Source organism: Xiphophorus maculatus, chromosome 23, assembly GCF_002775205.1.
Source record: "Xiphophorus maculatus strain JP 163 A chromosome 23, X_maculatus-5.0-male, whole genome shotgun sequence".
NCBI lineage: Eukaryota > Metazoa > Chordata > Actinopteri > Cyprinodontiformes > Poeciliidae > Xiphophorus > Xiphophorus maculatus.
Genome location: NC_036465.1, coordinates 2557879 through 2582963, shown reverse-complemented (window position 1 = coordinate 2582963; position 25085 = coordinate 2557879). Strand labels below are relative to the sequence as shown.

Below are 25085 nucleotides of genomic sequence, written 5' to 3'. Positions count from 1 at the left end.
TGACTGTTTTTACTTTGTATTTACATACTTTGGACATATTCACAACAGTTAGAGAATACAACCTCCCATTAGTAGCCGAAGCCTGCAAATACTTGAGCCCCCCTATAAAACACTTATATCTGCCTATTTCAAAACTTCAAACACTAAATATATCTCAATATGTATTAACGCACTACAGCAGGAGCTAATGGATACTTGTGTTTTTGGCATTGTTTGGTCTATTTGTTCTGATGTAAAGTACATTGTCTTCCCTTACTTGTGCCAACGTAAGGTGTTCTACAATTATTTATTAATGAGACCCACAGCCAAGTTTCTTGTTCTTATTTTTAATAACATCAAATGGTGGAAAGTCATTTGATCATTTATTTTCTTTGCTTGAAAATTGCACAAATATATGGTCACAGCTCAGTAGTGACCCGTTTACACAGGCTACAGGTTGGATGAGTCAAGTGTTGTATTAGTTGTAGGAGTGGCAGTGTCACATGACCATCTGGCAGGAAAGAGTGCTTCACATATCCACAAATTTTCTCAAAAGTAAATCATTGGAATATTATTTCATAAACATTTGATATATCTTTTTAGATTTTCTCTTCATATACATGCAATATTTATAACATGCAAGATAATTACAATGCAACACTTTGCAATGAAGCTAAAATAAAATGCTTTAACCAATAAACTTTACATAAACAAAGCAGAGAGAAATAAAACCGTGATTAGCAAATCAGCTTTGAATTTTCAGTTCCCCTCTTAAAAATTCTGTTTCACCAAGACTATTTTATTTCAGCAATCATCCTTTAAGTATAATTCAATGCATAAAGCAAACTTATAAGATTCTTTATCTTTATTCTAAAAAAAAATAAAATAACTTTTTATATCTCATATAGAAATAGCATTCAAATAGTATTTTTACTTCCTTCACAGCACCAGTTCTGTAGGGGCCAGGTTCCCATTTCTCACTTCTCAATTGGAAACACAAGTCTTTTTTTATACAAGCCAGTCAATAAAGAACTCATGAAACTATCGCATTGGGATAATAATTCCAGATAATCACAAGTATATGGACCAGTAAATCACATTAAAGAAGAGAAAAGAGAAAGGGAACAGGGCTCTGGAGTACAGGTCGACTCTTTTGGCAGCGGAGGGGATGACTGGTTTTGGAGGAGGCGGTTTCTTGTTCTTTGCCTGGGATTTACCGAGAGCAGAGCCGGTGTCAATCGGTTTCCCGTAGCAGTCAAAGTTTGACAGTTCAAAGTCCCGTGGGAGAGATCCCACGATGCTGAAGTCGTTGGTCCGCAGGTCTGATTTGGATGTGCACACCTTTTTACAGCGGGTCTCACCCACCTGAGAGACAGCAAGAGACAAAAAGAAAAACATATTATTCTGTATGATATAGAGATGTTGCACTTTTTCATTTTTTCTCTGAAACATAACAGGTTATGAAACAACTGCTGAAAAAGAACCATCTGGACAACTCACTATTGCAGAATTACAAGCCAAACTCCGATGTTCCATCACCAGTAAAGTGATTGAGAAAACTGTTTTAACCATTTTCACATCACATTACTATAGGAACAAAAGATACAACAAATGGCAGGCGATAGAAGGAGGCAGAAGCTTTTTGTGACTTCAATGGCAAAAAACAAGTTAGTGGTTAGTGACTCCATGCATTGACCCAAAGTCCTAAACAAGCCCTCAGTTTATTTAGTCGGTACAAAGCATTCTGTTAGCTTGTGATTCTGAAAAGTTTACTCGTAATAGGTACAATTATGCATTTGTTCTAATAAATATGTGAATTAATTGGTATTACTAAATGTTGGGCTAGCATTTGCCAACTACACAATAATCTGTGTATAAACTCCAGCTATTATCCAACATCTATACCGCATTGCTCCAGAAACTGAAGGAATCATTTATCTGAGGCTTTTAAAAATGTTTTGACTCGACTGCAAACACTTTGAGAATGCAGTAAATGAGCCGCTTGATCAGGAAACTTGGACAAACCTCCCACTGATAAATCACCTGCTGCTATTTTAAGAGAACATGAATGTTTGGAGTCAACAAAAAGACTTTCTTTGTTCTCCATAACATTACCTAATCACAGGGGTCTTTTAACCCCTGCTATTTTACGAAACTGTTTTTTTAGGTTGAGGTCACCTGAAAGAAATCCTTTTTGCTTTGCTGACAGCCTGCAGGGTGGACAGGATCTAATCAGACTGAAGTCATTAAAATAATTAAAGCTTTGTTATTTTAATTTCCGTTTCATGAGAAAACAGACTTCAACCTCAAAGGAGTAACGCTGCGACGCAGACCCTGATGTAAAATCATTTCTGTACATCAATGTTGTGGATTTCTAAGGAAACTGCTACAAATGTTCAAGCTGCACTTTGACCCCACAGTTATTTGCATTGGGACAAAAACATTTTAATGAATATATTTTCCTGATTTGCATTTAGATTTGATCTTTGCAACAAAACAGCTTGAAGGTGTCGGATCTGCAGTCTGGGCTTCATTTGACTGTATGTTACTGAGTGTGGGCGTCTGCATGAAATTTGATATTAAAATGGAAAGCGATCTGAGGGTATTTCAGGTTTGTAGTTTGCAGAATTAATTTTGAAGATCTTGATTTCTGCAAAAATGTACATAATATTGTAATTTCCAATCACTTCAAGATCTCACAACTAAAAGAAATACAACTTCAGACTTTCAAATTAAACCAGAATTGTGAGATAAATGTTTTAAAAAGCCTTAATTCTAGGGTTTAAAAATAAAAATTGTTAGTGGTTATATCTTAATGCTTTTCTAACACACTCTCTTATGGTATCAAAGCCAGCCACTAACGTGCAAGGTGCTGACGTGCAGAGGCGTCCCTCCGGTCCCGTTGATGGTGTTGTTCCTCACACCAGGACTCTTCCCTGCAGCCTTCTCCTTGGAAGCTATCTTGGCCTTCTCTGCCTCAATGTGCTTTGGGCTGTTGAGCATCACTTGAACCACAGCGTACTCCACCAGCGAGGCAAAGCCGAACAGCAGGCATGCAATGAGCCAGATGTCAATAGCCTTGACGTAGGACACTTTGGGCAGCTCTGAAGCTAACGAGGTGCATTCAGAAGACAGGGAGAGCACCGAGAGGATCCCTGCATACCGGGGAGCACAGATGACCTTGTCAGTCAGAAATGTGCATGAAAATGAAGAATAACTCTCTTTAGAAGGAAGGTAATAGTTACATTATTATGATGTACTGGATAGAAACAATATAAACAGATATTTATTCATATCAATAAGGTCAAACAATGACTGGAAATATGTTGGAAAATTCTGCCACCACAACTCATACACTGATAAAGGAGAATAGTTGTTTCAACAGTGATGTGACAGAAGACACAGACCCTACCGTGACGCAGCAGGACACTGTGACTTTCACCCCATTGATGACCAGCATACAAAATATTTTCACGATCAGAGCACTTCAAATGCAATAATCTAAAGCATACAAGCAGGTTCATCTTTGGATTCCTAAAGAAACAGATCGAGTGATTTGGTCAAACTGCAGACTTACATCTAAGAGGCTGCTGCATCATGTAGAGCTTTGGCTGATTTAAAACAATTCTGCAAAGATCAGTGAGTCAACATTCCTCTACAATGATGTAAAAGATGTAGATACTCCAAATACTAAAGGTGGCACAACCTGCCACTAAGCTTAGATAGTAGATAGTATCTTTTCATTTAATACCAACTGCAGTTATCATCTGATATGGACATTTTTTTCAATGGTTAAATATCTCACTGTAAAAAAGCAAAAACCAGAAGGAGAAAGTATCACCAAGACACATTGCTGGGTGGGAATCTGTAAGGGAGAAAGTAGTTTTTCACAAAACCGCATAATGAGTGAATCAGAGGATAGATAATGCATTTCTCAGGTACTTTGTCACACATTTGCTGCACTTTCTGTATTTCTAAAATACATTACAGTCAGATAACAGTTCATCACTGATCATGTTTAGGCCTCATACTCCTTCTGTCCTTGACTTAACCTTTTATTTTTTTGCACAGGCTCTATAATAAGCTGTGATGCAACCACTTGACAGACAATCAAAAAAAAGATATCAGAAAATAAAATCCACTTCCAAAAATCTGGATAACAATTAAGGTTAAACAATTAATCTTTCAAAGATTACAGGAACGACTGGCTCTTCAGATGGAAAGTATTAAAAAACAAATGCTCCCATTGTTATAACATAAAATAGGACATGTAGAATGATAGAGACTTGATGTTTGTTTCCACTCAGGAACCATTTGAAGTCAATTATCTGTGAAGAAAAATTAAAAACATCCTTCCTGTCAGCACAAAAAGCTCTAATCAAACGGGTACAAAAGGTTTCTGAGAACATCAATGAAATCAGCATTCAAAGCTGATTTGTTTTCCTTTTGTTAAAAGCACAGACAGCCTCTAATGAGTACGTAATTCCAAAGAGTTTTTATCTCTCAAAGCTTACATCATTACAGGTTAGTGATCTCCCCTAAATAGCAGCAAATCTTCTGGGCCGAAGTGGAAACAGCAATTACGACCAACGTTAAGAGGTTATTCCAACGTCAATGAAAGGCTCTGCAGACTTCTTTTCTTAACATCTCACTTTTTGCTGCTAATGTGCCTTTACAGTAACTTTTAGTACATTCAAATGATTAATAGCTGCTGCTCTCAGACTTAATTAAGATCATTCAACCAAAGAGAAGCTTGCAACAAAGGTCTGATAAACAACACATAGATGTGGACACCCCCAGAAAAGATGCTGAAAAAATGTCTCAAAACAAATTCACTGTTAATTGATCCAAAATAATCCCACACTCAAAATGCAAAGAAATCCAATGTTTAAATTAATTACATTCATTCAACGTAGGAAAAGATAACAGTGTTTAACAAAACTATTGTTGGATGCATGGTTCACTGTTGGAGAACTGCAGCAAAAAGAGGCACAGTGTTGTCACCAAATCTCCATGACTACCATTAACCAACAATTTCAACATATTATTTGGGTGTAATGACAGATATTTTTTGTCGTACCATCATAAATGAAAAACATGCTGTGTAGAATTATGAATAATGGCCCAAAACTTCACCAAAAGTTTTTATTTTTTGACATTTTTACAGTGTGTTCCTATCTTGCCGCAGTACAGACTATTTTAAGAATTTTTATACTATACATATTTATACCGGATCCAGTAAGTTTGTCCTCTTTGTGCATGTAATTTGACACAAAAATGAGCAGGAATACAAACCCACAAACACATCAGGGTGCTGACTGACCTGGAACCATCTTATTCACAGAGAAGTCAGAGCAGGCCTCCAGGAAGGTTTGAAGTGATGAAGGAATGAAAGTGGTGATAAACAGCTGGAATGAAGATGGAGCAAAAAGGAGGCAGTGGATGAATGAGGTGGGATAACAATGGATTTTCTTATCCAGGCAGTCCTGTGCAGACACACAAGGGTAATAGGCAATAATATATGAGGGTGATACTGACATATGAGGATGATACGGACTTATTATATGTGGGCTATGGTGTGGAAGAGGAGTAAATATGTTTTTATAGCTATTGCCAGGCTGTAGTGGATATACTTTGGAAAGATAGGATCATGTATTAGGAAGCATATCTCAAACTTCTCAGGCCAGCCTTCTTTACAAGCAGAAAATTCCTGGAAACTATATATATATTTGAAATATGTCTTTAAACATGTCCAACACTGCCTTGTATTTACTTCTAAGGCTGCCCTGCCAAGCTACCCCCATCTTTGCTTCGTCTCATGTCTCTGGTATTTAGTGAACACAAAACCTGATCATCACATCTGATCAGAATAAAAAAGTTTATTTATTTATTTTTTTAATCCTTCACCCTGGTTCTAGAATAATTTGCAGAAGCCATTAAGACTCCAGCAACTTATTCCCATGAATGAATCTAAAACTTGTCTTAAAAACTCTATAACAGAAGAGTGTAATTGTTAATCTTTAAATTCTTAAATTATTTTATTCTATGTTCTCTTAAAATATATTTCTCTTTTGTACTTAAATGAAGTTTATGGTGTTTTAATTCCTTGCTTTTTAAAGTGTATACTGCTGTGATTTCATCTTTTTCTTGTTTGACTTTTAATAAAAAAAATAACATTGACACAAATATCAAATTAAACATTAAAAATCCTGTTAATTACATATAATCTGTGAAAATGCATTTTTTTTACATTTTCATATCTGCAGTGATTATATTTTTACTGTAGATGTTTTAGGCAGATTTGAAACCCAAATCAAATCAGATCAGAGGTCCAAACCTGAATTGAAAACACTTTAGTGGTTTACTGTTTACTTACACTGTTTATAAAGCAAAAATAATCTGAATTGTTTGCTCTGGAATGATCATGTTTTCCAGTCTTGTTCCTCTTAGTATTTTAAGATTTACCTGTTTAATCTTTGATCTGTGTTATATGAGGTTGCATCATGAGCCTACATGATTGCATTTCACTCCATGTTGGTTCCAGCAGTCAGAGCAGTATAAAACCATCTCCACCATTCTCGTTCTAACAGATCCTCCCTGATTTAAGGGTGCACTTCCTGTTAGCATCCAATTTTTCCTTTATTTCAGAATCAAGCTTCTCTCTTACCACACCCATCAGTTTGAGTTATTAAATATCTGATAAATAATAAACTGTGTTCACCGAGTCATGATGCTCTCTGTTTTGTCACGATAGAAATATGCTTTGTGTATGATTGTATAAATTGTAGATGAAACCAGGTCACAACATTAAGGCTAACCAGTCATTCTCTCAGCAGCATTTTCTCTATCAAAAACAAAAGGAGGAATCTGTATGACAGGTGCTCTCCTTACTGGTGTAAAATATCAACAAATGCATTAAAATGTTGGCTGGAAAATGCTTTATTTGACAGTTTAGTGCAAGATCAAAATGAAACTCATTTGCTCTCCTATGTGCTCAAAATATTTCACACCTTTCTAACAAGACTTCAGCAGATGGTTTAGATGAAAATGTGAAGAAGGTCACCAATTGATTTTCTTCTTAAATTCAAGAACAGAATGTGTATTTAATTATTTTCTCTGAGTAAAAGTTGCTTTCAGTATGTGTTTTGATCTTATTAGTCAAATTATGTAGAGGAGGCCCACACACTTGGCTTCCCTCAAGATATTTTCAGGATGAGAAAAAAAATTATGAAAAATTTAGAGAATTTATCACACTAACAAAGCCAAGTTATCTATTTGATCCAAGTTCTGCAGGAGGATTCTGCAGATGAACTGATCCAAAAGCATCATTTAGTTATTGCATGTCACTATATGAATGAGAGATTATTGATACATGTAGAAATCTATTGTTTTACACACTTAGGACTAATATCCATCTGCTCAACAGACATTGACATGTCCCAAGCCTGCACTGTCTTTTAGCAGGGGACAAGACTTCTGGCGCCAGGAGGTTTCTGATTTACACAAACAGTTTGAAGTGCTGATCAGTCAAACCTGAGAAATTATTGATTTCATTTTAAAAACAGGCGAATGACCAAAAAATCCTGAATAATTCAGTTGAAATCTAATTTTACCTGTGTATATTCTCCATCATCCTGGTCACTGCTCTTTCTTTTTTGATTCGGTATTAAAATGTATCATAATTTAAATTTAGTACAAAGCATAGGAACTCCTGGCTGTCATTTACAATATAATTTCATTTGTGATGCACTTTAAAACAACACTGTTGTACACTAAAGCAAATAAAACAGACATAAAACCAAAAACAAAGCAACAAAACATTAAAGCCAACACCTCAAGCTGTGTCAAAAGCCAAAGAAAAAATAATTTATTTATTTAAATTCATCCTAACAAATAAATAAATAATGATTATTATTGCACTTCAGATGTGAAATCATTTGTTTTTAAGACTAGTCTAGATAAATGCATCACTGAGTGGGCCCCCTCTGTCAATTACAGCCACATTTAGTGATTTATTATTCACCACAAACACTGGACAGGGAGCCATGCTTCACACGCAAAGTTCTTCACGGTGTCAAAGTGACTGATGATGTCATGATGGTAATGATTGGAGGTTACAGTGTGAGTAATCCCTGAAACCTTTAGAGTGCTTTCTGTTTATGTGTCTGTTTCTCTTCATAACATTCCTCCTAAATGAAGATTTGAACAGTAAACTCATTCAGAATATACTGGCCAATCTCATCAGAACGTTGATTTGTATCAGTAATAAAATTCAAAAACTTTAATTAATTTCATAATGAGTCATTACATATAGGGAGCATTTCCTGCTTTTAGGTTTGATGACTACAGCTAATGCAAAGGAAGTCCAGATTAATACCTCCAATGTTTTATGAGTTTCTATAATATTATGCTTCATTTTTTACACCGAATTAAAGAACCAATATGACTTTTTGATGATTTATTACTGAGGTGGACCTGTGAATGCCTTCTCACTGCAGTAACACTAGCTAAAAGAGCAGGAAGGGTGCTTGCAGTGTTTATGTCCTTGTAAATAGAAGTGGAATATGTTATAGTTGGTAAAATTAGTCTTACCCAAAGGAACCCTTGCAGCACTCGCATCAGGGTTGATCCAGAAAGACAGCCAGGAAAGAACCACTATGAGCAGCGTGGGGGCATAAACACCCATCATGTAGAAGCCAACTTGTCTCCGTAGGGTGAAGATAACCTCTACACAAGTGTAATACCCTACATGAGGAAGAAGAAAACCCAAACATCACAAGGACTTCATTGAAACATAAGAGACATAATGATTTAAAAATGCATAGTAAACAGTGAAGCGAGGCAGAGAGTATCGTTCAGACTGGGACCTCAGAAAATAAAGGTGATCCTTATGTAAAAACTGACAGCTTTCATAATGGGACATATCTGTAAATTAAATCACAATTTTAGTCCATTTTGACATTTGTAACTTTAAAAAGATCCAATTGTGTAAATAATACACAGCATTATGAACTATTCTATCCATTAAATGTACATTGGTCATTAAAAGGGAGATGCTGTCTCAAATCTTCTACTTTATCTGTGTCTTTTAGCCTCGGAGCTACGAGGCTGAATTAAGGAGACCCTCTGGTTGGTCCAGTGGGAATGGTTGAGCTGAAGTAATGTTTTAAAAACTCAGGATTCTCTCCATCTTTTACATAAAGCCTGACAGGGTCGTGAAGCAGGCTCAAACCAGCTGAACGCAGAGACAATCTTTATAGGTAGCCATGGTAACCAGGTAAAAACCTGACTCAACTGGAGCAGGGCCTGTCAGTAGGAAATCAGTAAGGAAGTTCAGCCTTACATGCAATGGTTGATAAACTACTGCATCATTTTAAAGAAAACAAGGATTCATTTATTGAAACTGAGTTGTTTTCTCACACTGTACTTTCAATATTCAGAAGAAAAGCAATGCTTCTACCAAAGCCACAACCTGTTGATCTACTGATTGAACAAAAATATTATCTGAAATAAGACACAAGTAGCAAAAATGATTCAATTAGCTTTAGATTATGACTTTGCTTCCACAAATTTTAGGCTATAAAGGGTTTTTTTGTTCAGAGACTCTTTAAGGCTACAAACCATTAAAACTCCAGGTTTTCAGACATAAAATACAGAGATAATGATAATCATTTCCGGTTTTGTTCTACCATTAATGTGAGATATATGATGCTCACCTGAAAAACAAACTTATCTCTCAGGCTAAGACATGCAAAAAATGATCAAATATGTAATAAAAGGTTTGTGGCAGCACCTTCATTTCATTTCTATACGGAATTTATTGAATTTATTTCTATTAAATCAGACAAATCTGACATTTGTAACTTACAGAGCTCAGATGAATATGTTTACAGACTGCATGTGTTTTCTCTCTTTTTTGTATATGAAAAACACTTTGTTAATATAAATCCATCACCTGTTCCTTCATAGAATTTGGTGCAGTTTCCATAATCAATGTCTTCTTGTCTGATGTCAAACTGTGGAAGAGCAATAGCATCCATTTGGACAGGATCTCCTGTCTGCCACATGAACTGCAGGTCATCTGTTGTGTACCCAACTAAAAAATCAAATTAAAGGCAAATACACAGATATGAAAACATACAGATGCATGTTAAAAAATAAAATGAAAGTCTAGCTATAAGAAGGAACAATATTCTATCAATATAATGTCTATATGAGTGATATAAGTGCCTGCAGGCTATAAGAAGTAACATCGTGAGGTATTTTTCTAAACGTACAGCTTTCAAGTTGCATTTTACACCTCTGCGTATCCATTGGAAACAAGGTCAGATCCAACGGGCAAGAAAGGGTGATGGACAACCTGGAAGGAGATGAAAAGCAGCAGATTTTAGTTCGACGAGCTTCGTCTGCCTCGCTGTATGTCTACATACAAACTTTGGTTGTATAACACTGGTGTAAACTTTGGCATTTAAAAAGCTTTCACTGAATTACATCACAGGTCTCTTTAAAACACCATACAAATGCCAAGCTTTCCAACAGTTTTTTTGGTTTCTGGGTCCTCCAGACTCAGTTATAACAGATAAATAAAAAACATTGGTTTACGGATGTATTTTTTGTAAAAGGCCTTTTGAAAAATATTGTAAAAAGGAAATGTAACAAACAAATAGACAAGTAAATCAGTAAGTAAAAGTACCTCATGCTAATGAGGACATCTCCATTACGGAATATGAAGAGGAGGATGTTCTCTTGGGTCACATCGTGAAAGTTTGCACTCTTCTCATTAGCAAAGAACAGGTCAGGCTTCCAGAGACATTTGAACATCTTGGGATCAACAGTGAGCGATTCTGACTTGAAGTCCTGTGGTAACTTGAGCCTGGGGTCATTCCAGCGCTGCCGCAGGAAGATGTTCACCCTGTAATCCTGTCAGGTTTGACACCAGACAAGTTCAAACATGGCTGCATTTCCAGTAAACTCTTCTAGACACAGGCTGGTTACTTTCAGACACATAACTCAGCTAATGAGTCACTTTTCCACATCAGAAAACTGGAACATTTGCTCTGAAGCTTTGAACAAGAAGGTGTTTAACAACTTCATGACTGTGACAATGCACAGAGGTTTATTCATCTTGAAATAAAAGCATTTTAAACATTTTTTTGTAACATTTGATTTAAAAAATGCCTTCTTCTGATTGTGCATCTACTATTAAATTTTTTCTGAAGCAGAACTAAAACAAGCCAAGATGCAAAGCCAGTTTTTACGACTGAAGCTCAAACATAATGACATGTAAAAAGCTGCAAAGCCCAGAGGTCAGAGGTTATCAGGACACTAACACTGCTGACGCCATTAAGGAGCTTAATGATTAAATCTCCACATTCCTGCTGGTCTTGTGCTAAATTAGGCTGTTTTGAAGGTGAAGGTGAAGATGGATGAAATGTCAAAATTTCATAGAACTTTCAACATATTGGTAAAAAATATATATTTAAAATATAAACATATTTTACCTTTGTTTATATTATTTCAGTATCACTTGTTGATAATGTTTTATAAAACACTTTTACAAAACATATTTTAAGAAACTTTCACTATGTCATCTCCCAGTGCTAACTAGAAACAACCAATCGGTGGCGAGAGGAGGGTCTTAGCGATGTTAATCATGCTCGTGTAAATGCTTTCTGCTGAGCTACAACTTCTTTCTGATCGCAGCCTGTCATAAAAGCTAAGGCTAGTTAGAACAGCCACCAATGAGAGCAGATAAACAGTTTTCTGCTGTCATTGGTGAGTTGTTCCTCTGTCATTAGTACATTTAGCAGTACATACAAAAGGATGATAGTCAGCACTATCCTTTCACAGATAATCTGTCTCATTCTGTTACAATATAGTGACAGTTTTAACAAATATCCAAAAAAGTATTTTTTTTGTTTGTTTTATACTGCAGTTTTAATAAATACAGCCTGACTATCCATTAATATTCAACATTACAATGGGAGCCTTTTTTCCATTTGCTCCACAGTTAGAAAACAGACTGTCATTTGTGCACCGCCCCAATTTTAGTCTCCAGTGTCTGTCCAGTTCCACAAACAGCCTCTGTTGGATTTTTTTTCCCTGTCTGAGATGCAAGCCAATTCCCACACCTTATCCTTCCTGAAAACCAGACAAGGAAATATATCTTCCTTCTGGCTCGGTATCAAGCTGCCAGTGCGACATTCGATTCCAGGGAGATTTAACACGGCTGTGTGTTGTAATCAGCAAGGAAAACTCAAGCTGGGAGGCAGTAAAAACATAGCTGCAATTTATTCTGTCTCAACAACATCATTTTCTACAGAGGTGTACACAATCTTCAAGTGAAAATTGGTGCGTTAAATACTGCAGACGTGTACTGCAGGTTAGCCTGAGGAAGGTGTAAATGATGAGGGATGGCTTTCAGAGATCAAACACCCCACAGAGTGATAAATTGAGGGGGCAGAGGGGACCAGCTGTTGTTTCCTTCTCCTCAATGAATCGTTTCAAACCTTCTTAACTTTCAGCGTCTTGGGAAACCCAGCGGAGAGAGAGAAGACCTTTGGGACTTCGGTCTTATTATCCTTCATTGCCATTTTCTTGGCTCATGTTTCTATTTTCAACACCTGTCCTTTTCTTTTTTTGTCTTCCCCTCATCTTGCTTTGCGTAGATACTTCAGTATGTTGCTTTGATTTTCATGACTTTCTCCCAGGAAATGTAAACATATTTTCACATTTCCTGTTACATTACTCCTCTCTGCTCAGTTTCCTTATTACTAGTCTTACTCCGTCTCTACTGCCAAATCCAACAAATCCACGATGAAGAGAGATCCACAACTCAAGAAAGCAAGTGATCAATCATTTTTTAATAAAAAATAGATAAACTATTTATCCTGGTTGCTCTGTTTTAATAAACAGAGAAACCTGGCAACACAACAATTAGACAGAAGTAATCTTAACGAGCCACAGGTTTCATAATGGGACACATGGTTAAATAAATACTGAAAAAAAATTTGTTTATTTAGTTCTTTAAATAATTTTTAAAAATCACATTTAAAAGTATGTATTCATTCATGTCAAACAGGCAATAAAAAATAAAAACAGAAAAGGATAATATAACAAAGTGCCAAATTTGCACCAATTGTTTGAAAACGAGCAGGTAGAACATATAATATCTTGTTTCCTCCCCCTCTCTTTTATTAAGTTTATGTGTTTATTTGTAATTTTTAATCACATTGGTAACCAAATATTGAATTATTTCTAAATTTAGTAGATTGGGGCACTTTGGCTTATACCTCACACCTTATTCTTAGTGAGACGTTCACAATAAATCTCTTTTTATCACATTGAGCCTCGTGATAAAACACATTGCACCGACATGTCTCCTCCCATTCCTGACTTTATTGTTCTTTCTTCCTGTTTTACATCCTCCTTGCCAGATGGGGAAGCCATCAATCACAATCAGGAAAGCTTGCATGCAATCCATCACTGATGTTAATATCAAAATGTGCAGGAATGCAAGAACTTGCACATCACATCTCACAAAAGACTACTGTTCAGGATGCACATGTGTGTTTTCTCCCTGCAGTCATCTATAAAACTCCATCTCCATAATACTGAATTCCTAAAACTGCATGTGAGATAAAACAATTCTTTAAGAAACACGAAGGAAGAACTTTGCAAATATAATCTAAATTATACTTCACAGAACTGAGCCAAATGGGGGATTAACTGTACGTTACTGAGCTGCCAAGCTTGAAATAACCTTATAAATAAGCACTGCTTTTCTCCCAGCAGTTTTAAGAAATCATACAAATCAGGTGGCCTTCTGGAATCTAGAAAGCGTTCTTAAATGTTTCCGACTGTTCAGAAGTTGGCCCTGCAACGTCCTTGAGTTTAATCTGGTGGTTAGCATTCAAACTGCGCTTCTTTATCTGCATTTAAGCCATCAGATTAATGAGGCTTGAAAACTTGCCTTTTCAATCATGATTTATTTCTAACGGTTCTAAAACATGTCAGGAATCACTTCTTTCTTTCTAAGACACCCACATTAGAGTAGTTTTAAAGCTTCTTTTTGACCAGCAGAAGTATGGATCATCATTATAATCTGACTACAGTGGAAGCAGAGCGGATTCTCACCATGGTTGTTTCCTGAATTGAGCCAAAGCTGTTGATGAAAATGTTCACTCTGTCCTCCACAGGAATCCCTGGATTCAGAAAGACAGAAGAAGACATTTTAACATTCAGTGTCATCTTTGATCACTGCTGGTTGGAAGTATGACTGAAGCACCATGCGTTCAGCTACAACTCAAAAACTTTGAATGTCATCAAAAAGTTTAGTGATTTAGTTTGAAAACTTTAACTCCTAATTCAATTAAACAAGTTCATTACATACTAAGTGACAAATGTATTTATACTAATAAGTTGAATTCTACACAAGACCAGTGTCTGTATTAAACAACTTAATGTAGATGCTCTAAACACTTGGGCTGGGCTCCTTTTGCATGGATAAATGCATCAGTGCAGCACAGCAGGGAGGCGATCAGCCTGTGGTTCTATCAAAAATACTTCACAGATTCTCTATAAAGTCTAGCTCGGGCCACTTTGCTGGCCAATCACAGTGAAACCATGGTGACTAAAGCAGGCATTGTTATTCTTGGCTTTGTGGGCCACTACCAACCCCTTCTGCAAAATGAAATCAGCAGCGCTATCAAGCTTTTCAGCAGAATCAAGCATGAAGTGCTCTGAAATTTCCAGGTACCCAGCTGAGCTGAGTTTGGATTTGATAAACCACAGCAGATTACACGGCTCCCCGAGCCATCACTGAGGGAGGAAACTCTCTCTATACATGTATTTTCATTTGAATGGAGGATTTTGGGTTTTTTTTTCTCCTTAGCCCACATTAGGTTCTCATGATGTTTCCTCACCAACATCCTGAGTCATCCAATTATCTGATGCGGTCAATAGAGATGTGAAAGCACTTTGTACATATTGATGACGTTTTTCATCCTTCACAAGTGGCTTGGACACTTGCTTGTATTAATCTGAATATGAACACAGTCCGTGCCGAGTGACATTGAAACTCGGCTCAAGCAGCAAAGTACTTTGCTGTCCACTCATCTAACGCACTTAAACAGCTATCTGAAATACTTCAAATATATATATTTTTAGATAAAAGTTTTATTTGCTGGAATCCACAGTTCTAAAAACAAACAAAAAAAAAAAACATGTTGATACCAGGACCAAACGAGGCCATCTGGTTCAGGAGTGACTTCACATATCTGGATACATCTATGTGTCTCAACTCCAAGCACTGAGTCCAGCTGCAGTCCAAGCTCCTCACATGACTTTGCTTTTCAGTCCTCTTAAGATTGTGGTTATCCATGTCTTTTCCTGTCTTCATTTTTGCTTCTACACAATTTACATTAATATCCTTGAGTAAAGTGCCCTGTGAGCAGCCAGCTTCTTCAGCAACAACCTTAGCTTCTTTTTGGAAGGTATCAGTTCTGTCGGACTGAGGTCAGCAGTGTTCCCCCGGATTCTTTTATTGGTTCTATGAAATATTACAGCTTTCTAAGGCACTGAACTTAAGTGAATTGGCAGAAATAAATGTTTGAAATATAGCTCTCAGATTTTAATTTGAATTCCTGAGGCAAACAAAAAAAAACTGATCAAGTATACTCTAATTTATTGAGATGCACTTTTTGAATGCAGTTATAATGCTGAGAAATAAATCCCTTTTTTTGATTAAACACCTAAAAGAATTGCTTCAGATTTTTAGGTAGTTTCCTGCCTGATAAGGTGGAAGACTAAACCATAAAAAACAAATATACATCTATTTGCATGAGCCACCCATCCGTTTGTGACACTAAACCTCTAAATGTTTGGGCTGGAATCTCGCTCTGCTTTACCATTTTGCATAAACTAATAAAACTTCTCATAAACGCTGACTCCTCACCCAGCTTTGAATAAATAATTTCTTTTGAGGTGTTCACTATATGCGTCAAAGAACAAACTTTTCCCTAAAATTAATGCACATAAAGCGGAGGCGGCACAGGGCTCGTATCTATCTTGCATTTATTAAACAAATTGAGCTAATTAATATTCCATAAAGCACATTTTGTATTTCCTCACATATTCTCTATAGAGTATGTAAAAGCAGCTCGCCATTTTAAAGCCGCTGACAAAGCAATGCCCAATGTGCAGCTTAGATATTAATGTGGGAGATTAAGACATGGCTGTTAATGGACAGGGAGCTTTCAGCTCTGAAATCAAGAGCAGATGTCTAGCTGCTGGACTAGTTAGAGGCGATCAGGGAGGGAGACCGTCTGCTCGCTACATATCCAAAACAGCCTCAGATTCAGCTCTGCCAAATGCCAGAGAATGGAAACTGTTTGCAATCCACTTGAAGAACGACAAAACCATCAGACAGACAGACGAAACAGTCAATAGTCACTCCTCTCTTGTTCTTATAGCCGTGTCTGGGAGGGTGAAGTAGGGTCAAACATCTCTGTGATATGAACAGTAGAATATAAACACTGGAGACAGCTGCTTCCTGTTGAGTAAGAACTGAAACTAAAACTGGCACACATTAGGATTAAAGGGTTCACTTTAGCTCCATTTCCCACACATATCATTTATTTAGGAATGGAATACATATGTTTTCTAATTGTAACTTTGAGTTCTCCAATTCTCAATATAAATGTAAACTAATCAAGCACAGCATTATGACCACTGACAGTTTAAGTGAAAAAAATAAATAATGTGTTTAACACCTATTAGCAGAGGTGGTTGGTAACTAGTTGCATTACTACTCCCATTTATGAATAGTTTCACAGTGCTTCTTATTCTCGAGACAAAACAATAAAGTCATGAGGAAAATCTGGTATTTCAAAGAATAAAACAAAACAAAAAAAACAAAACTAAAATTAGAAGTAGAATAAATTAGCAGGCATAAGGATCTGAGTGAATTTGGAAATGGCCAAATCCTGATGATCAGGTGAGAGCATCTCTGAAACTGCAGCTCTGGTGAGGTGTACCTGATCTGTGTTGATCAGCTTCTGTCAAAAGTGATTCAAGCCTGAAACATTGGGGAGTTAGAAACAGCATCAGAAATAAACAAGGCTAACTGATTGATATCTTGAGCGAAGGACGACCGATCTGATTCTGACCCAAATGAGCTACTGAAGCTCAAACTGCTGAGCATTTAAAGGACAATTATTGTAAAATGGGATATTATGTAAAATCAGAAAGAGTAGGAGATTTTTAAAGAGACAGAGGCCCAATTTCAAGATGTCAACTTACAAAATTTAATTTCTTTTAAGTCATGTTTGATATATACACCATTTTTATAACAACTGAAGGAAACTACTTGATTATGCTATCAAATGGCACTATGTGCCTGGAAATACATTAACCCACCCATTCAATGTTGTTTTTTTTGGACAAAAGGATCTCAGAATACCCAGTACCTCTCAGTAGACCAGTTTGGTTTTTCACCACCAAAAGCACCAACAGAAGAAAGTGGCTTGATATGATGCATCACAATTTTAAAGCAACAGTTATCAAGCAATGTTTTAGAGATCACAACCACAAATTGAGGTTCTGAATTTGCTCTTAAATTCCCCAGAACGTAATCCATTTGAGCATTTCTGGTATGTGTTGGACATTGTACATTTGCAAAACAGAAACAGCACTTTCTCTGTTCCTTTACATTTTTAAGACACTTCCAACAGAACTATATACAAAACAGACTAAATGTGCATATTTGTAATTAGCATACCAGAAACTCAGTTAAATTGTAAATAAAATCCAAAGCAGGCTGGTTATAGATGTGACAGGACTTGCCTTTGAAGTTGGGTCTTATTCTGGGATCGTAGCTGATCAGTAACCTGTTCAAGATGTTACTGGTTGAGTTTGCAGGGACTCGAGCCAGATCCTCAGACGACAGCTGTCTGCAAACAAAGAAGGCGGAGAGGGAAGTTTAGCAGGTCAAATTCCTGGCAGATGAACAACACAAATGGACAGCGCGCCCACTTCTAGCCGCTTTGTGTACTTTTTGATTAAACTACATGCCGAGAGAGGAACCACTTTGGGATTAAATTGGCTTTTAAAATTTGGACCACCCAACAAATGTTAGAGTGAAGCAATCTTTAAAAACGGGATCTGAGTTGTTCCCAGATCCTGACTTAGCCTTGGATTGATGCATGGTGTTTTGTGATCATCTGGGACAAATAGAAATAATCAGGACTTTTACAACAAATACTCATTAAAATGGTAATCTTGCCACCAAATCAGTCCATCCACTGCTTTGATACATGTAATATTCCTAACATCAATTTTCCACTTGTTTTAAAGATCATAATGCCATACTTTTTTCCTATTTCTATCCTAACCAACTTGAGAATTTTCTTTTCAACCACCCTAAACCAAAAGTAGTAAAAACAAAGAGTCTCCTAAATGTGAGCGCTCTAGCAAAGTAGGGGATTTCATTGACATCCAGCCAAACATATTCTGTTTCTACATCTTAAATATTACAGAGGTATGTGACAAAAACAAAGACTGAGCAGGATCTGGCAGGGGAGACAGGAGAAAAGCCTCTTCATGGGTGGCAAAGAATTTACCCCTCTCAAAAGCACTTTACATATCAAGAAGTAAACTTTATGCTCTGAGGATGATTCAAAGTCTTTCACAGGAATGATCTACAGTGTGTATGTTATGCTGTTTCCTTGATCAAAGTGAAACACACAATTCCCACCCACAAAACCTCCCTTTCTCCCTTTTCTACTTTAACCAGCTCTTCTGACAGCCTCAAGCACCAGAGCTTAGCTAGAACCAAGTGGTTTTCTTGATCCACAGTGGCATCCACAGCATTAAACACAAAATATGTCATGCAGCCTGCACATGCCAGCGCATGAACCACATCAAACAGTCTACTTCTCATTTCAGGAAGCTTCAGTGTGGATTCAATTGTTACCATTTAAGGGAACAGACAGAGCAGTTTCTCTGTGGAAAGAAAAATGGATATGCCAAAGGAGTAAGAGATTCTGTTCAGAGACTATTCATCAGGTCTGTAATTTATCAATAAGATCTAAATCAGATTTCTTTGAGTTTGGATTTTGAATGCACATTTCTCAGATTTCAAAAAGCCTGTTTCTTTCTTTGGAAGATGAATAATGAATTAAGCTTTAAAATAGTCTGATATGCTGATAAAATAAAACCAGTAGAATTTATCAAACCCATCCATCTATCCAAGTCTATATCTGTTCGTCTGTACAGGGTCGGCGGGGGGGACGCGGGTGACTTTCTTCAGCAGTCAAAGGGTTACAGGGTGGGTACACCCTGAACAGGTCGCCAGGGCAACACAGGACAAACAACCATGCCCACACAACCTCACTCCTAAAGGCAATTCAGAGAGACCAATCAACCTAAAAGTCATGTTTTTGAACTGTGGGAGAAATCCAGAGCATACAGAGAGAACCGATGCATTCATGGGCAGAACATGCAAACTCCATGCAGAAAGACCTCAGGTCAGGTTCAAATCTGGGGCCAATTTCAGTACAACTTAATCAATAAAAACAAAAGCACAGTATGTTTGGGATAGACTGGGGGTAAACTGAGTCATGAGAATTCTAACTGTTTGGACAATCCAATGTAAAGATGAGTTTTTATTTGCTTTAGTTTTAACACTTAAATTGTTGCATTTTCTACATTTGATCCCCACCATGATGACTGACAGATATTCTCAATGTTTAATAAATGAGGCATACCTCAAGTCATGATTCTTTTATCCAATCTATATTAATGATAAATGATGAATAATTACTATTGATGTATTGCCTCTTAAATTACTTTTTAACATTTTCAGTAGGCTGCTTAATAACACAACAGATAAAAGATTCAGAACTGTTACTTATTCTCAAACAAGAATTTTATGAAAAATAATTTACCCTGTTCTGCTGAACTGAATTACAATTATATTTAATTGGAATATACTGAATTAGAATGAGCTTTCTAGATAATATTGGTGTGCAAAAGGATTTACATTTTAAGTCAGAAGTTTATATGCACTCATCTTTGGCATAAGTGGCATGATAATGAGCAATTTTCCCATGGTTGACCAATTTTACACTTTTTTCACATGGTGAAAACTATAAATAAAGACTCACATACACACATACATTCCCAATAATATTTGTGTTTCTAACCCAGTGAAAAACACCCTTGATTCTGCTGAAGGATGTTACCCTGAACAGTATAACAGATGTGGTGTTTATCTTGTACTTACGATGGACAGTAAACCTGCTTCCCTTTCTTTTTTCCCTTCTTAGTTCCTTTTTCTTTAGCAGAGCCTCCCTCTAGACACAGAGAGAGGACTAAGAGGAAGATTGCAAGCTTCTTCATCGCCATTCTGTGCGGCCTGTGGAGGACAAAGCAATTTAAGTACAGAGAAGGCAGATTAAAAATTGTTCAGGCAGGAATATGACTTAAAATATTGTAATGTTATTTTCATTTTAGGTTAGGAGTTACTTGTCCTAACTGGATAGATTTCCCTTGTTTCCTTTGCTATTGTTTCTTTGAATGAATGAATTCATTGTTAATATACACTTTTACAATGAGATTTAAATGAAACATGGACTTCGTCTTTTCAGATCACACACATTCATATCTGACTAGCATAACTAAGAAAAACTGCAGCAAGAAGAAAATATATTGCATTAAAGCTCTTTGAAATTTGCTTTGATTTATAGTTGTTGTAGTGAGATAAAGCTCACCATATGCTAAATAGATGGTTTATGGGTCTTATGATGACAAAAACAAAACTACAAAAAATGATGTGGGCAGAAATGCTCTCATCCATGCACGGTGCATTTTTCCTTTACAGAAGCCATTAATCAGAGAACAACCAGGGTACCTATATGATTCATGCCCTGTATTAGAAAGCTGTGCCCTTTTATTGCATAGCGACACTGGAGACAAACAGAGAAGCCAGCAGTCTCGCCTCCAACCCCAAACACACACTCTGCCAGCCAGACTGTATATTAACTGAAGCAGTTTAGTGTCTAGACAGAGACGTACTCTTTCCTCCTCAATGCCTTGGCTATTTAGGTCCCTGTCTGCTCCTGGCCTGCACATGGATTATTAGTTTATGTTGGAGAAATGTTTTTTCTCAAATCTATTGAGTTTCTTTGCTCTGAATGCAAATATTTCCTATTGACCATATGAAGTAAACAACACTTTATCAGGCAGATAAAATACAACAATGAAACTTTCTGGCCAACTATGTTATCAGTCAAATGTTGGGTGGCAGCAGCAAGTCAATGTTTGACTTGAAGAAAAGATTCACCTCCACAGATCAACAACAAACAAAAGGAAAGTCAGGTAAATGATGCTAAGTTTATAAAGGTTTATCAAATTAATTAAATACAAGCATCAAACATTTATTGTAATTTCTGAAGACTTTAATAAGAGCTAATCCAAAATTGGGGAGGGGGAAGGAGGTTACCGAGATTCAATAGGACTGTAGGTGGAAGAGTCTTCTCTTTAAACTCTTAGTTATATTTGGTGCGTTAGTCAATGTAATAATTAAGCTGGTATTGATTTTTGTGTTGTTCATATTTGTACAACACGTTTTTTAAATCAGTTTGTGAAGGATGAGCCGTCCCGAGCTGGTACACAGTACAGTAAAGTCGCATTCACACCGGACATGACTTACTTTTTGGTTTCAGCACAAACTGACGCGGTTCGTCGTGGAAGTTCCTGCCTCAGCTGCCATATCCATCCTAGCTAGCTTGTAATTTTCATTGTCAAACATTTTCCCGGTTCAGAACGAGAGGGAGTCACGTGATGACGTCATGAGGACGTCTTTATTGAGTTTTTTTTTTATTAGAGTATTGTGTTTATAGTCATACGTTGTTTGTGTGTTATGATTATTTTTATTTATTTAGTATACTTTGATTATAGTTTACTTGAATTATAGGTAGTTTTTTTTTTGTCTTATTGTGGGCGGAGTTTATGGCCTTTCACCTGTGACGTCACGTCCCCCATTACTCCGCCCACTCCCCCATGACAGAAGTCAAAACAACTTATGCGCTCTTGTAAAGCCTGTCAAAAAACAGACACCTGTTAGCCTATTAATATCGCTTTCATTTAAAAATGGTCACAGGATGCTGCGCGGTCAGCTGCATAAACAGACAAGGGTGAAAACCAATCTTGTCATTTTATTGTGCAACTTTTATGAGGAAATATGGCCTTGAATCCGAGGGACTGATTGACTGATTGATTGATTGACTGATTGATTGATTGATTGGCACCCTCGGTGTAGGTAGCACTTTTTACCTTATAAAACTTGTTAGCTCTTTTTATAAGGTAAGAAGATTAAGGTTCATAAACTTTATAAGTTAAGTGTGATTAGAAAGCTATAAAATATTGCATTATGTCTAACCGTTAGTAACCATGTAGAAAATGCCCCGCCATCATGTTGCCTAACATGTTGCTAACTGGTTAGCATCTAGCCTTTGTACGTTTTTGAGGTTTCTCCGGTGTAATGCTATTTATGACATATTGATTTAAATGAAGTGGAATGAAGTCTGGCCAAGTCGGCAATTTGATCAACACATCAGGAGTTACGGGTCGGTTTTTAAGTTAGCTATTTCAAACCTTTGTAAATACGGCTGTCTGTGAGCCCCGACAAGTGTCTTATGTTCAACAACAAATTAGCTTGAACTACTACAAGCTACTAATAAGCTGGCAAAAAAACTTGGTAAAACACACAGTTTTAGTGGATTGCTATTTTCCATTTGTTTTCATAGCCCTGTTCCAGTTTTTAATAGATAAGAGAAGAAGAAAGCGGAAGCTCTCCAGCCAATCACAGCCAATCACAGGGAAAACTAGGGATGCAAGGCAAACAACCATTCATACACATATTTGTACCTAACGGTTATTTAGAATCTATCCTTCCTCTTTCTCTACCTACTTATCCATATAACCTCAGCACTCATTCAGTGGCCAGCGGATTAGTGACATGCTGGTCATGTCACTAATCCGTCAGAGTAACATAATGATACACCGAAGGACAATTTAAGTTCTCCAGTTAACCTGACATCATGTTTTTGGCTGGTCTGAGGAAAGCAGAGGACCAATGAGAAAAGGGACAAGGACATCATGACCACCCCAAACAGGAAGACCCTGAGCTTGGACAGTGCTAAAAAGGACACCTCTGTATTTTTATGTTCAACATGGACGTATGAATACATCCCAACAGAGATATGTCTTGGTTTAAAAGACTTTACTCAACCATGGCCATGCAGCAGACTTAGGCTTATCCAGCTCTGTTGTACTACTAGCAATTTTAAACATACAGAGGTTGTGTCACACAGTGACTCACATTGATTGCCCAATAGCACAACTGTTATGTCCAACTCATGTTCAGGTCCAGATATCCACAGTCTTAAAACATAAATGCAATTAACCCTTTTTCTGCCAAGGCTAAATGTTGATATTATGGCTAAATCTGAGAGCTTTGGTCTCTTTTCCTAGTTGAACTTGACTTTTCAATATTTGGTTACAGATTATTGCATATAATAAAACATTTCCAACATTTTAAAAGAAGAGAAATACAAAATTGCTTTTTAATTGTTCATTTTTTAATTGTTCATGAAATTTTGATTTGGCACCTGAAACATGAACCTGTAAACGTTCAAAATAATTTACCAGTGACTTCTTTGCGTCTAAAACCAAAAACATATCTTTCATAACATTTGAAATGACAAAATCCTCGTTTGGAACATTCCAATGCACAAAAGTCTTTTTGGCCAAAGGCGTGTCTTCTGCTCATATCGACATGCAACAAAGGTATATATATATATATATAAAAAAAGACAAGCAACCCGGAGCTCTCCCAACCTGTAGCTGCTCATCGCCTCCAGCCCTTTTCTAACAAGAGAAAAGTAGGAGGCTTTCGCTCTGAGCATCAGGGCGGGGAGACACGGACAAGAGTGTGAACTAAACAGCAAACAGCGACCATCATGACGGGGGTCGCAGGAAGGAGATGCCAGTGCATGTGAAGGCGATGGTGTGATGTCACGTCATGCTATGAGCATATAAAAAACATGTTAGCCGTTAATCACTGAACATGCACAGCTCCACTCACCGTTCTGGTTTCCCTGTTGTCAAAGATAAATCCAGAACAGCTGACTGTTAAAAAAATAAAACCCTATCAGAGCCTTGCAGACCAGTCGCTGTCTTTCTTTCCCATCCTGTTCTCCGCTCACCTCCGAGAAGCAAATTGTTGAGCGAATATTTTCAGGGAAGAAAAGTTACATCTCGGCAATTTGCCAATTTTTGTGCTTATTTCCCCCGCTCCCGCTTGTTGTTATTTTGGAATCAGAGTGTATATGGCTGCTGCCCTTTCGCCTCAGCTCGGGATGCCCAAGATGGAGGCTTGCGTGTACCTGTCATGCAACATGCGCAGTAGCGGCAGCGTGGAGCTGGAGCGCATCACTGCCATCAGCACCACGGACAGCCGCCTCCCCGCCCCCTGGTCGGCGGCGGCGGCGGCTGCGTGACGCCAGCTGAGCGAGATGCTGTCACACACGTGATGCTTCACTATCTGTAGCAGCTTCTGTGAGAAATCCACGGACGTGATCAGACCCACGGAATGAACATGTCTCCGAGAACATGGATTCAACTCTATTCCAGTTTGCAGATCGGATCCCAAAAGGCGGACAAACCATTAATATCAAATTATTTATAGGATTAAAATGAGACAATAAATGAATGCCATTCAGAAAATGTATGACCTAATATCGTCAGATAGATGCAAGCATGTTCCAAAATTAAATTACGTATTGCAGTATTCATACTCTTCGAACCCCACTAGCACCACACACTTCATTGTATTTCATTGGGATTTTACGTGATAGACTACCATAGAGTAGTGAATAATTGTGAAGTGCGGAAAATGCAATAAATGGCTTTCACATGTTTTCACAACTAAATATATAAAAATATTGCAAACATTTCATTTCAGCTGATCCCTCTAAAATCAAATTATGAATTTGGTCATGGTGAATCTATCTGCAGGGCAAATATTAGTTGCCCATTTTAGC

The 25085-nt window shown here is 37.2% G+C and overlaps 1 protein-coding gene across 1 annotated transcript; it reads right to left on the bottom strand.

The window, feature by feature from the left end:
* Positions 1-319: 319 nt before the first annotated feature.
* Positions 320-24533, bottom strand: glrb (glycine receptor beta). Its single transcript, XM_005800589.2, has 10 exons — positions 24128-24533; positions 20264-20395; positions 17824-17930; positions 14116-14183; positions 10673-10899; positions 10257-10339; positions 9935-10075; positions 8572-8724; positions 2842-3134; positions 320-1344 (listed from the first exon to the last, which is right to left on the bottom strand). The coding sequence occupies exons 2-10, from the start codon at positions 20383-20385 to the stop codon at positions 1051-1053; spliced, it is 1488 nt and encodes a 495-aa protein (XP_005800646.1). The 5' UTR covers positions 20386-20395; positions 24128-24533; the 3' UTR covers positions 320-1050.
* Positions 24534-25085: the final 552 nt, after the last annotated feature.